At 33.2% G+C, this 15,218-nt stretch overlaps 1 protein-coding gene across 6 annotated transcripts in view; it reads right to left on the bottom strand.

The window, feature by feature from the left end:
• The window catches only part of Ccdc102b (coiled-coil domain containing 102B), a 118,021-nt gene that overhangs the window by 21,003 nt on the left and 81,800 nt on the right, over nucleotides 1-15,218 (bottom strand). The window contains exon 6 of one of the 6 annotated variants that reach the window (XM_005373049.2): nucleotides 12,129-12,181. The exons of the other annotated variants lie outside the window; for them this stretch is intronic. Coding sequence (XP_005373106.1) covers nucleotides 12,170-12,181 — 12 coding nt within the window. The 3' untranslated portion in view covers nucleotides 12,129-12,169. Of the gene's footprint in view, nucleotides 1-12,128; nucleotides 12,182-15,218 lie in introns of those variants that run through there. 6 annotated transcript variants of the gene reach the window in all.

The following is a 15,218-nucleotide window of genomic DNA, read 5'->3' as shown; positions in this document are numbered from 1 at the left end:
AAAAAAAAAAAAAAAAAAAAGAAATGAGAAAGGATTAACAGAAAGGAACAAGGAGATGGGTATCTTGTAGTTGGGAAGTGGTCAAGGGAACAAGTGTGAGGGCCAGGGAGGAGAGGAAGGGAAAATACGAAGAATAAAAATATGCCATTTACATGAACTTAATAAGCTCAGTTAATATAAGCATCATATGCATAACATGAGATGAGACAATAAAATCAACAATTGGATAGAGGACCTAGAAGAGGAGAGAGGGATAGGGAAGGGGAAGGTAAAAGCAATTTAAAAAGAAAGAAACTTGCTGTAGTGTTACATGTAACCATTCCCCAAGACTACTGTAAACTATGTGAACTGCAAACATGTACAAATAAAATATATTTTTTAAATTCTGCACTAGGAAAATAGTGTTCTAAAATTTAATACCCAAACAATTTCTTCAATTATAATTTAATAATCATAGCCTAGGAACTATTAAGAGAACTAATACAAATAAACATGTTACTTTTAACCCACAAACAGTAGACAATTCAATTCCAAAATCTTTTCTAAAAGTAATTTTCAAAATAGGCAAACTCTTTTGGCACCAGAGTTTCTAAAAGGTCTTCTTTACTCTTGGTATCCAAATGCAATAAAATCTACTGATGTTGCCTAAGGAAAGATTTTCTGTTCCACTGAGATTGTCTCATGTTAATCCATATTGGATTCCTTTAAAGTATTAACAACTATTTTAGTTAGAAATTGTTATTGTTTAATTGTCTATTTAGAATAGTTGTTGTCTGAATGTATTCTGATGGCTCAGGAATAATACAAAATTAATTATTAGCAATGAGTTTTTAAAAAGAAAAAAGTCTACATAATTTACAGGGGAAGATAATAGAAAAACAAGATCATTAGAGCCCCAGAATGATGTTAGAATGATGTTTAAAAAACATATATAGAATGGAAAAACTATTAATGAAAATTGACTAACTCATCAACTCATATCTTATATGTTTTCTAAGAATGATTAATGCATCTTTTGTAGTTTATTTTGCTTTCTAACTAGATACATCAACTTTGATCATTGTAATCTTGTATGTTCAATTCTCACATTTATTTATCTTTTGTTGTAACAGCTAGGACTTTGAACTACAAGGTTAGAGTGATAGCATGCTTCAAATACTTCAACACAGAACAAAGTGCTTGCTTTAAAATCTTGTTACTCTACATTAGGCTTAAAACATCCTCTTTAAAAAAATAAAACATTCATTTTGAGCTAGGCACAGGGGCACTTGTCTGTAATACCACTACCTGGTGTGTATGTGGAGGAGCAGAAGGTAGAGTCTAACTTGGCAAGTCAGTGAGACCCTCTGTCAAAATTATTTTTGAAAGTGGTGGGGACATTGCTCAGTCCAAAGGACAGGTTCTATACCGCAGAGAGGATGCATTTGATTCCTAGTCTGCTAGAGTGTTTTACTCTGTAGTTATGAATTGCCAGCAAATATTTTCCAGATACTTTTAACAAAACTATATAATTAATTTTGCTTTTACTCTATTTAGTATGATTATATATAAATAGATGATATAGTGTTATTGTTTCATTCTTGTGGCAAAGAATTTAAATTCATTGAATTTAGACATCCATTTCATGTATTTGATCAATGTTCTGCCATTGCATTCATATGATAAATTAATGATATCCACTATATTTGGGTGCAGTATTAGAATGAAACTAACACAATGTGAAGAGTTGGAAGTTTTTTATTCTCCAGAAGATACTTTATGATCTCTAAAATTGTAATTATCTACTGTAATTACTTGAGCTTAACCATACAGCATTTTGATCCTGAAGTTTTACTGGGAGGAGTTTTAAATTATTTAATTTAATTAATTTACTGCTATAAATCCTTTCAGACTTTCTGGTTTTCAAGGATCGTATGGAGTAATGTATATTTTTCTGGTCAATAATTTCTTTCATTTAAAATTTATTTTTATTAGCATTGTATCTTCATAGTGTCTTTGCTTTACCTAAAACTACGTCTCTTTCTTATTGCAAGTATTGTCTAATTACAGTTTATTAATTAACTTTGCATGAATTTCATTTTAGATATTTTTCAAAGAACCAATTTCTGGGTTTGTTATATCAATAAAATTTATTATTTTTATTCCTCCTGAATGTCAACTTTCTTTTCCTCTTAATTCTTTAGATTTTTTCTGTTACATTTTCTTTAGTCATTTTTTTTGTAGTGCTAAGGATCGAACCCAGAGTCTTGGTAGGTAAGAGCTCTACCACATCCTCAGCTCCTTAAGGAGACTATTAACTAATTAGATTTTTTCTTATTTTGCTATTTAGTTATTCTTAATGTTGCAAGGAGATGGTTTACAATGAGATTAAAATGGAATTAATTTATTAGGATGGATGCTTCGGAGAGAAAATGAAGAAGGAGAGGGAGAGAGAGAAGGAAAGAGAGACAGACAGACAGACAACGAGAGAGAGAAGTGGAATCGTAACTCATGACAGGCTTTGGCTGTGGCAGAAACAAAGAAGGACAAAAGTTGAAAGGAATGAATGATGGAGGAAAAAAGGTAGACAAAGAAGGGTGCAAAGAAGGCATTCAAGGGGGAGCAAATGAGGAAGGGAACTTCAGAGACATCAGCGCAATCTAAGCAAAGTTGGTCAAGGCCATTGAGTTTTTAAGGCAAATCCAGTGTTCAGAGGAACTGGGCATCTCCAAAGGAACACAGAGGCCTGTCGTAGGCATGGAGTGGCCCGCAGAAAGCAGAATCTCATTGGCTGGATTTCAGAATATAGGAGCTGGGGTTCCGGGTTAATTATACTTTCTGTAATTGATATATGAAAGCTTTTGCCCATATGTATACATCAATGGTTTAAATATCCTTGAGATTTGTGGCATCCATCAGATTTCAGGATTTTTATGTTTCAATCTTAAATTTCATTAATTTTCTTTATTTGATGATGAGTGACTTAGATATCTATACTCTAATATTCATAGGAATTAATTTATTTTTAAAATCAGCATAAAAACTGATGGCCACCTATAACCCAAAAATAATAGCTATTTAGTAGCATGTAATTTAGAACATGATCAGACCTAAATCTCCATTTCTTAATAAAGTCTTTAAAGGCCAAAACAGAAGAAATAAAATTTCCAGTCGCCCATACCTACAAGCATTATGAAGAGACTTAGGCTAACAGAAACTTGGATTTATATGTAAGAAGGAAAATAAATATCCAAGAGCAGCAGAGCATTCTTTGGACACTGTGTGAGAGCAGAGTCAATAAAATTATACAAAAAATAAAATACAGACTAGTGTTAACCTATTCAAGGTGCATCACACTAGATAGGGAAATACTCAATACAGATCTAAGAACAGAAGATTCAGCTTACAGGTAACTGTAAGAATTTTTAAAAAGGAGATTGGAAAGTACAAGGGAAATTGCTTTGCCAGAGCCTCGACCCAAGGCTTCCAGCCTGCAGAAGTATCATATAAAAAGTGTGTTCTTTATGTACAGTGTCTGTGGTATTTTTATATGGTAACCTGAACAAACTAATGCACTCATTTATCATGAATCAACAAAGGAATGCAGCATCCATACAAAGCTCCTACAAAGAAAACAACACAACGATCAAAATTTAAGATTTGAGAATACATCTCATAAAACCATCACAGAAGAGAGAACAGCAATAATGCTACAATACAGCATGCATTCAGGAAAAGAAAATTAAATACTAGAGATGAATGCTCAGCTAACAATATATCAAATCGATTACAGAGCCACAAAGTCTGCCCCCAGTGGCTTTTTTCAATCAGTACATTTTTGCCGTGAATAATGTTTATATTCCTCCTGTGGAGCTGGTTCATATTTGTGACACATCTCAGTTCTACTGTTTTACCCTTTTTCCCTCCTCTTCCCTCTATCGCTTGATTTTTTTCCTCATTTGAGAAAGACCTATCTCCCTATTTCCTATTATCCTTCATTTTGATCTTTCTTTATCATTTGAGTTATTCATGTAAGAGAAGCCATGAGATATTTAGGCTTGTGTGTCTGATTTATTTCAGTTAATATTATGGTCTGTAGGTGCATCCATTTTCCTAAAAATGACCCAAATTTATCTTTCTTTGTGGCAGATTAGTACTCTGTTGTGTATAAATATCACATTTTCTTTGCCCATTCATCTCATGAGGCACATAGGCGACTTCCAACATTTAGCTATTATGAATTGTGCTGCTATAAACACGGGTATGCACGCATCACTGTAATATATTGTCTTTAACTCTTTGGAGGAAAATGCTTAGAAGGGGACTGGCTAGGCCAAATGGAATGTCTATCTTTAGCTTTTTTGAGGATTATTCATACTTATTTTCATAGTGCTTATACTAGTTTACATTCCCCTTCAACAATGTAGAAGCTTTCCTTTCTCTCCACATCCTGGCCAACATTTATTAGTATTTAATTTTTTTATTTTTTATTTTTTTTTTTTTACTATTTTCTTTTTTTGGTACCAGGAATCGAATTCAGGGCCTCGCGCTTGCCAGGCAGGCACTGCACTGCTGAGCTACATCCCCAGCCCCAGTATTTAATTTCTTAATGATGGCCATTCTTTCTGTGGTAAGATAAAATTTCAATGCTATTTTAATTTGCATTTCTTTTATGACTAGTGATAGTTAACTTTTTATGTATTTATTGGCCATTTGTACTTCTTTTGTGAAGTTTCTAATCACTTCTCTTGCCTATTTTTGATCAGGTACTTCATTTGGAGAGATTCTAATTTATTTGGAGTTTTTCATTACAGGATTCTAGTTTTTTGTCCTCTCTGACTAAATTATTTCCCATTCTATAGGTTTTATTCTGACTCTGTTGATTGTTTCTTTTACTACTCACAAAATTTTTAATTTTATATGATTCCATATGTTTATATTCAAACTTTCCTGTGCAGTTAGAGTTATTTTCAGAAAATCCTTGTCTGCACCTATACGTTTAAGAGTTTTACCTATTTTATCTTCTAGCAGGTTGAGTGTTTTGGTTTAAGGATCTAGTTCTTTGATCCATTTTGATTTAAGTTTAGTACATGGTGAAATATTAGTCAAGTGATTATGAACACTGAGTTTGATTTAATATCAAATGGAAAGCAAGAGGAAAGAAAAGAGATTTAAAATATGTCATGTACTTTTACAAAATATTCACAATGAAGGTAAATATATGTCATAAACATAAGCTATAATAATAATAATAGAGAATGGGGATCTACAGTGAGAAAGCATCAGGTGTGTTGGGAAGAAAAAGGGAATAAAAAAGAATCCAGATGTGTTATATACACATACTTACACCCTGAGGCAAATGTAAATGTCATGTGTTGCAAACACATACTGGTAAAATAAAATTATAAATATAGCTAAGAGGATAGATTCTCAGAAGAAACAGCCTGCTCAGAAATCTCAACCTTCATCCAAGGGGATCCTCTGGACAGTTACATTGGGGTAAGTTCCAATTTTATGCCTATTTTCAGAGGAAACAAATAAGTATATATACAAGCAAAACCCAAAAGCAGTAGGAAGAGCTATTTTATTTAGGACACATCAGACTTTAAGCCAAAACTGATCAAAATATACATGAAAGCCAATACATACTGGTAAAGGAAACAATTCAACAAGAACAGCAAACAATTGTGAATATCTGGGCACCACATGTGGGCACACCCAACTTCATAAAGTAAAAACTACTGGGTATAAGACAACAGAGAAAATAAAACACAGAGCAGCAACTTTAATACTGCACTCTCAAAAATAGACAAGTAAACTAAACAAACCTTAATGAAAAAAATCAGAGTCAAACCATACTGTTGAACAAATGCTTTTAAAAATATCTACATTGTTTCATCCAACAACAACCAAATACACATTTTTCTCAGCAGCAGATACCAAACTTTTTTCCAAAACACATATCTTAGACCATCAAGCATATTTAAATAAATATGAAAGAATTGCAATATTTTGTTCCCTACTATTGGAACATAGCAGAACAAAACTACAAATCAAAAGTCAAAGAAACCATTCAAATACATGGTTATTATATAAAACATTATTGAATAATCAATGTATCAAACACTAAATCAGACAATAAATAAAGACACTTCTAGAATGAAATGACCATTGAAGCACAGCATAAAAGAAAAAAACTATGAGACACAATGGAAACAGTTCAAGAAGGACATTTTACCTGTGGATGTACATATAGGAAGAACAGAGTCACCCCAAGTAATTTAATAATGTATCTCAGAGGCCTAAAAATGCAAGAAAAATTCTAATCCAAAACTAGTAGAAAGAAAGAAATTATGAAGTTCAGAACAGAAATTAAAGCAAGTGAGGCTCAGAAAATACAAAGAATTGATAAATCAGAGTTGGTTCTTTGCAAGGATAAACAAGATTGTTAAACACTTAGCCAAATGCATCAAAAAAAGAGGAAGAAAATCAGTCCAATTGGAAATGAAAATACAGTGGTGTAATCAAAGAATTAGAAGAAACTAAAAAATTTATATTCTAAAAACTGGAGAACCTAGAAAAAATGGAGAAATTCCCAGGCACATATACATTATCAAGGCAAACTAAAAGATATTTTAAAAACACTGAATAGAAAAATAGCAAACAATAAAAAAGAGGCATTAATGAAAACTATCAATAAAGAAAGGTTCAAGATCTGGTGGGCTCATCACAGACTTCTACAAGAATTTTGGGTAGGACCTTGTGCAATAAACCTCAAGCTCTTCTGTGAAACTGAAGGGAAGGAGAACTGTCACACTCATTCTAGAAAGGTAGGATTACTCTAATAACACAACAACACAATGGGTTAGCATACTGGCAAGCAGAGCACAACAAATTATTAAAATGGTCATAAATTATGACTCAATTGGCTTCATCTGAGGAATGGAAGGATGGTTCAATATATGTAAATCAAAAAGCATAATACATCACATAAACAGAAGTGCTTAGTCACTTTTCACATTTTTGAGACAAAATGCCTGACAAGTACAAGGTAAAGGGGAAATTTTCATTTTAGCTCATAGTTTATAGTGGTTTTGTTCATAGCCCACTAGCTCCAAGGCAGGGCAGTGTGGTAGAGGGGCATCACAGAGAGGAAATGGTTTATGGTGTAGCAGTCAGGAAGCAGGAAGCAACAGCTGAGAGCCTCCTTCCTCTTTATTTTATTCAGGCCACAAGCTTATTGGTTGGTGCCACTCACATGTAGTTGGGGCTTCTGCCTTCACTAAATCCATGCAGCCACACCCAGAACTTTGCTAATCCAATCAGTGGACTGGTCCAGTCAGTGCTCACCCAGGACCCAGTCACTTCTCCAAATCCCATCTGGGAGCACATGAGGTTTTAGGAGACATTTTCTTCCCTTCTCTTTTCTTTTCTTTTTTATGTTTAATTTACCTTTTTTCCTTTTCTAATTTTAAAGAGAAAAAAATAAGAAAGAAAATTAAAATGATACAGAATTTCAAAATAAGATGTTAGGAAATTAACAGTGGTTGTTATATTGCATATTCTTTTTTTATTTTATTTTACAGAGAATAGTAAAAAAGAAGGACAATAGCAAAATACAAACAAAATAAAGCAAGACATTAAAAGTGGTATGGGGTTTCAAACCAAATGAGAGGGATTAACAGTTGTTGTTACATTACATCTTGCTATCTTCAATGAAGTTGCTCGGATTACCAGACATAAGAATACAAGATTGATCAAAGTATTAAAGGGAAAAAGAAAGTAATAGTTTAAAAGAACATTAGAGACAATACATAGTGTCACTAGACAGGATGGTAGGAATTCATCAGTGGTGGTTATACTGCATATTGTTTTCTTAGCACAAATTGCTCAGATTACCTGATATAAATGTACAAAATTGATCAAAATATATATAAAAAAATTAAACATTAATCATTCCCCTCAATAAACACCAGACTTCTTGTCCTCAAAGCACTTGTTCAGATTACAGGCCTGATGTGGTGGTTCATGTCTGTAATCTCAGTACTCAGGAGGCTGATGCAGGAGGATTATTCTGAGTTCAAGACCAACCTGGGCTACAAAGCAAGCTCAAGTCCAACCTGAACTGTCCAGCGAGACTATGTCTCAAAGAAAGGCAAAAAAACAACAGCAAAAAAAATTGATTAAACAGTTAAGCATTAACTGTCCTTTCAATAAACTGACCATTTTAGATATAAACCATAACAAGAAGTAAAAACAAAAATACATAACCATTTCAATAGATGCATAAAAAGCCTTTGACAAAATATTCTTTCATAAAAACACAAAGAAAATAGGCATAGAAATACCTTATCACCAATTGATAAAACCCACTTATGAGAAAGTGCCAATATCATACTATGTTGGAAAAAACTGAAAATTTTCTACTAAAATCAGGAACAAAGCAAGAGTATTCACCCTCACATTCCTGTTCAGTATAAAACTTGAAACACTAGCCAGAACAATAAGGCAAGAGAAACAAATAAAACAAGGATATCTATAGAAAAGGAAGGAGTCAAGCTCTCCTTATTCACAGATGACAAGATCCTTTACAAAGAAGACTCATAAACTCCACCAAAGATTCATGGAACTAATAAGCAAATTGAGCAAATTAGCAGGGTATAAAACCAACACACAAAAATCAATAGTGTCCCTGTATGTCAACAATGAAGTCACTAAGAAAAGAAAATCAGGAAAACAATCCCATTAAAAATAGCTTTAAATATGTTAAATACCAAGGAACTAGCCTAATAAATGAAGTAAATGAAAGACATATATAATAAAAACTATAGGGACTGGGGATTTAGCTCAGCGGCAAAAGCGCCTGCCTGGCAAGCGCAAGGTCGTGAGTTCGGTTCCCGGTACCGGAGAAAAAAAACCAAAAATAAAAATAAAAATTAAAAAAAAATAAAAATAAAAACTATAGTACTCTAAGAAAAAAGATTGAAAAGGACATCAGAAAATGGAAAGATTTCCCCTGTTCCCAGATAGCCAATGTCAATGTTGCCCAAATGGCCATGCTATCAAAACCAATATATAGATTTAATGCAATCACAATCAAAATACCAGCAGAATTCTTCACAGAATTAGAAAACAATCAATATTAAAATTTAGATGAAACATGAAGAGACCCACAATAGCCAAAGAAATCTTGAGTAACAATAGCAAAACAGGAGACATCATAATCTTGGCTTACAAGTTATGTTTCAATGCTACCATGGAGGGAAAATAAATATGATACTGGCAGAAAAGAAAGACACGTGGATCTGTAGAGCAGAAATGAGAATACCAGCCACCTTCAACCATCTGATCTTACACAAACAAGCCAGAAGAAAAGGCAGCTTCTAAACAAATGCTGCTAGGAAAACTTGTTATCCACATACAGAAGAGCCTACACCCATATCTCTCACCTGATATTAAAATAAAATAAAAACTATATGTCTAGGTTCAAATACCTAGACATAAAAGCAGAAACACTAAATCTGCTGAAAGATAAAATAGGTAAAACCCTGCATACTTAGGCACATGCAACTTATTTTGAACAAAAACTGATTGCATAAAAAAACTCCAGTGATATTTTATCAAATTAAAAAGCTGTACAGCAAAGAAGTTTAAAAAACAGTAAAGACATAACATACAGAATGGGAATAAATTTTACCATCTACTCTTCAAACAGAGGACTAATATCTAGAATATATAAATAAATCAAAAAATATTTAGAACTCCTAAAATAAAAGTCCTAATTATATTTGAGCAATTAAAATGAATAGATACTTCTCCAAAGAAGAATTTCAAATGGCTAATTGTACATAAAAGAATGTTCAGTACATTTTGGCTATTACAGAAATGCAAATCAAACCAATTCTGAAATTCTGTCTTACTCTACTACAATGGCTGTCATCAAGAACTGAAAAAAATAACAAATGCAAGATTTTAAGGGAAGAGGAATCTTTGTACACTGTTGCAAGTAATGTAAACTAACACAACCACTATGGAAATCAGTCTGGAAATTTGTGAGAAAACTAAATATAGAAATTCCATTTGACCCAACTGTGCCTCTTCTGAGTGTCTTACCAACGAATTCAACAATGTATACTATAAAAAGACTATCTCAGGAGTTGCCCATGGTGCTCTGAGCATTATCACATCCATCAAGTTATAAAATCAGGCAAATTTAATAGCATCTCGTCATGATATATTCAGTATCTGGCCCAACATGTGGAGAGGATGCCAGTAAGCTATACAGATAAATAGACAAAACTCTCAGGTTATTGTTCTATATTTCCTAGATAGTTCCCCCTCTCGGCTCACACAACTATGACCTGATGGGTAGTATCTATCACTAAGATAACATTAAAGGACAGGAACTCAGCTGATTCATGAGTTGATCATCCTGATATGTTAACATGATCTGTAAGTGAATGTAACTTTTACTATGTACCTACTCAGCAGAAGTCTTCAAAAGCAGTGTAAGAAAAAATCTTCCCAGGAGTTGGGGAAATAAACCTACATTGCTCAATAAAGAGGCAAGTAGCCTGGGAAAAAGATAAAGAAAAACCTTGGAAAGTTTTGGATCATTTGGCTGCTTCCAGGCACTTTGAAAAAGAAGATCAAACTAGTAAAGACAAAGAGATCTTGGCAATGGCAAAGAGATGGACATCTGGTTTTAACATAAAAAGTGTACATCTTGGATTTCTATCATACTCCCTGGAGAAATTCCACTACACAGGGAAGATTACTAACCAGATGAATACAACAATGCATTCAGTAACTATCAGCCACTCTACCAGTCCAGATGTTAAATAATGGGTCACAGAAATGCTATAGTCTCAGAGTTAAGGAACGTGCATGGATTTAAAGGGTGGCCTTTCTCATAGCAAAGCTGATCTAGCTATTCTCCTACTAAATGTCAAATCTGTGACTATCAGACTACAGTTGTCACTTCAAAGCAAGTTGAATGCATCATAATATCTTTTCTTGATTTAGTTTTCACAAGAATTGAAGATTATTCTGAATGTAAGTTTTATTTTTTGTCACTGCAAGCATGATTACTGAAGGATTAGTGTAGGGATTTTTAGTAACATACATTCCTGCAAAACATCATCTAAAACCTAGGAAAATCCTGAGATCTATGGTGGTAAGACATTGGGTACAGTACCAAGGGTAAAGCTGTGCTCCAAATATCACTTCAGAGATTTCCACTTAGCCTGCTAAAATCAGACTGTAGAGGGACACATTGCAGAGGCAGCACTGTGCTCCAAGTCACAGCCAGTGAATGGAATGTGTCCCAGAACCAGTAGATGCAATTGTGATTGACCATTCTCACCACCATTAGTGGTGTCTTGCTTGCACGATTATATTTATACCTACACTGTGCAGTACTATAATTATATGATATCATAGCACTGCACAGAGGTAGATTATATTTATACCTACATGAGTATATTTATGCCTACACTAAGGTAGATTAAATGACAGATAAAACATGTTTTCCAGTGTACATCATGAACATATATTGTTTTTATATGTTTCAAGGATTTTGTCACTTGCTAAGGTTAAACGTCTAGGGTACTTGACAAAATATTGTTTAAGTTTTGATGGCCATATTAAAGGTATACTTCAACATGGCTTTATATTTGTAGCTTAAGTTTTCTGCTCTAAAAGAAGATTTCTCAAATCTGAGTCAGTAGAAGAAATCAATTACTCAAATATGTCAGTGAGCCAAAGTCCAACAGAACATTTGTCCAAGTTCAAAAACAAATGTCAATGTCTATAGATCGATTATGTAGGAATCTTTAACTCATCTGACCTTTTACAGAAAAGTTCTTAGACATTTATGGTAGAGGAAAGAATTCTCCACAAGATTTGATAAAGGTTAAAGGATATACTTGAGTGCTATTTAAGATTTAGTTTCCAATTACTTATAAACAGAATTCGAAATTATTTGTGAATAAAATTGTAAATAGGACTTACCTAGAATCAAGGTCCTTTATATTCCATAATACACTTGTTTTTATCTCAACACTCCACCTCATTGCTTCATGTCCCCACATCCCCCCTCCACAAAGTGAATTTGTTGGCAAGAATAAGGATGTTTCTGTTTTTTCTTTCTGGTATTCAGGAGTTGTTATCATGTCAAATACAGGAAAGGTTAGACTGACACCTGGGATTAATGGATATAACGCACGTGAGTAAAAATCTTTGTGGAGATCAGGAGGTTTAACTTTGAGAAGAGGAGGGTAGCACAAATACAGACAATAAAAAATACCAAGAGTGCTAAAAGCAAAACAAATGAAACAGAACAAAATAATGACCAAGACTATAAGATAAACTTACAAAAGTCAACGTTACCAAAAGAATTAAAAAGACTTGACCCTCAGTATCAGGAAAATAACCATCTTCTTTTTGTTTCTTTTTCTTTTTGTTTTACTGAGAAAAGGTAAAATAAAATTTCATAAGATAGGAAAATAGCAACAGTTAACACAGTGCATATTATTATCTTTAAAATAGTTACTCAGAGTATAAGATATGGACATAAAAAATTCTCCAATCCATATTAGCACAGACCTTCCATTTCTGTGAACTAAGAGACACTAATAATGTAACTAACTTGCAATTTTCTCTCCCTTTTTTCTTACTTCCTTTCCCCCAGTTCTTTTTTCCTTTTTAAAAATTTTTTCCCATTACACAATATGATTTTTATACATGTGCATCTGATGTATTTCACTAATGAGTATGGTCTCAAATTGTATCCATTTACCAATAAAAGTTTCAAGTTTATCCTGCTTTATGGCTAAGTAGCAATCCATTCTATAAAAATAACGCATCTTTTTTATCCATTCCTCTGTTAATGGGCATTTGGATTGTTTTTGGGATTTAGCCATTACAAATTGTGCTGCTATATAAGCATGGGTGCATATAAATCACTGTGGTATGATGTTTTTAATTCTTCTGGGAAGATATCAAGGAGAATAGCTTGGTGGAATTGGACCTGTAATCCCTGCTTTCTGAGCAATCTCCATGTTGATGTCCATAGTGGTTGCACTAGTGTGCACTACCACCAACAGTGGAGAAGGGCTCTTTTTTGTCCCACAGCCCCTCTAGCATTCGTTATTGATTGATTTCTTGATTATAGCCATTTTTTCTGGAGTGAGATGTAATCTCAGTGATGTTTTAATTTGCAGCTCTCGAATAACCAATGATGTTGAACATATTTGCATATATTTATTTGCTATTTGTATTTCTTCATCTGAGAAATGTGCATTCATCTCAGATGCCCATTTTTGGATTGGGTCTTTGGATTTGGGTGTCCAATTTTTTTTCAATTCTTTATATGTCCTAGGTGGAATTCCTCTGTCTGAGAGACAATTAGCTAAAACATTTTTCCCACTCTGTGGGGTATCTTTTCACTTTGTCGATGATTTCTTTTGCTTTGCAAAAGCTTTTTAGTAAGATGAGATTGCACTTATTGATTCTTTGAAGTATTTCCCATGCAGTTTGAGTTTCTTTCATGAACTCTCTGCCTATAATTATGTCTTCAAGATTTCTACTTATTTGCTCTTATAGTAGATTTAGTGTTTCTGTTTTAATATTTAAATTTTTGATCTATTTTGACTTTTGTTTAGTTGATGGTGATAGGCACAGGTTTTGTTTCATTCTTTAGCATGTAGAGAACCTGTTTTTCCAGCAACACTTATTAAAGAGGTAATCTTTCTTCCAGTGAACATGTTTGGCTCCTTTGTCAAAGAAAATTTGGCTGAGCGAGTTTGTAGTTGTGTCTGTATCTTCTATTCTGTTTCACTGATCCTCAGGTCTGTTTTGGGGTTTCTTTTTGCCAGTACTATGCTGATTTTATAGCAGTAGATTTGTAGTATAATTTTAAGTCAAGGATTGCCTCTTGCCCTGACTTTGATGCCCAGAATTGCTTTTCTAGTTCTAGGTCTCTTCTTGTTCTAAATGAAATTATATATAACATTAAAAATTAAACCAATGCTTAGCAAATTCCAGCTTAACCACAAAGCTGCTCATAGCATTAGTAAGTTACCATATATCTCATATACCATTAACCTGGATAAGTAACTTAAAATATATTTGCAGTTTTCATTTTTTTAGAGATTAATGTCTCAATTCCTGATAATTTATTGTGTTGCCACTCGGTATCCAATTTAAAAGGTAAAATATTATCTACTTTTGGATATACATTATTTATTTAGTTAAGATACTGTTTGTATGAAAGCTATTTTCCAGAGAATGAAGGAAGACATCAATAATGGCAATGTAACAAAAGGAAAAGAGTGCATTTACTCTGATCTGTTCTCCAAACACTTATTTCTGATCAGGTAATCAGAACTTCAAATTGAGCTCAGTGAGCCAAACTATTGTAAGTATTTATTTGCAAATTCCTGTTCATGGAATAAGATTTCTCAGGTAATCAGCTTAAACAGTAGGGAGCCTTAAAATAACAAGCTCCATTTTGAGTCAGTAAACATTTCTGGCTACCAACTTTCTTATCTATAAAATAAGTGTTAGATAACTTGGATGGTTTTTTTAGAGTCCTCCTATTTTAACTTGCTTTCTCATAATTTACCTATGATATGGTTTATTGTTAAAAGGAAGCAATAGATATTGATATGCATGGCACTAAATGTCATCTTATAATTTAAATAAGTCCAATAGTTATTATTTAAATGCAAGCAGGGTTTGTCTAACCTTTGTAACCACTGATTTTTGTTCCCTAGAGTTAACCACTTAAACTTTCATATTTATTTTTTCTGATATTTATATAGTCATATTAACTCTAAGGTATTCAATTTTGAATATTCATAATAAAATTCAATCATGGAAATTTTATTTTACACTTTCCTCTTTCTATAACCCTCACACATGCCATCTATCAATATAGAATATGGGAAAAAAATATAGAATGTGGGGGGCTGGGGATTTAGCTCAGCAGCACAGCTCCTGCCTGGCAAGTGTGAGGTCATGAGTTCGATTCCAAGTACCAGGAAAAAATATATATATAGAATATGGTTCATACTCTGTCTTAACATTGTAAAACAAATTTACATGTGATCTAAATAGTATACTGAATTTACATTTATTTCACTATACAGATTTTGCATTTATTGGAGTTATTGAGGGTCTCATTTTCTTCTGCTTAATTTTTCATGTGATTATCACTAATCTGGGTCATTCTATGG

This window comes from Chinchilla lanigera, unplaced genomic scaffold (genome assembly GCF_000276665.1).
Source record: "Chinchilla lanigera isolate Chin_1 unplaced genomic scaffold, ChiLan1.0 scaffold00001, whole genome shotgun sequence".
Lineage (NCBI taxonomy): Eukaryota > Metazoa > Chordata > Mammalia > Rodentia > Chinchillidae > Chinchilla > Chinchilla lanigera.
Note: the sequence above shows the minus strand (reverse complement) of the source record. Positions and strands in the feature narration are given on the sequence as shown.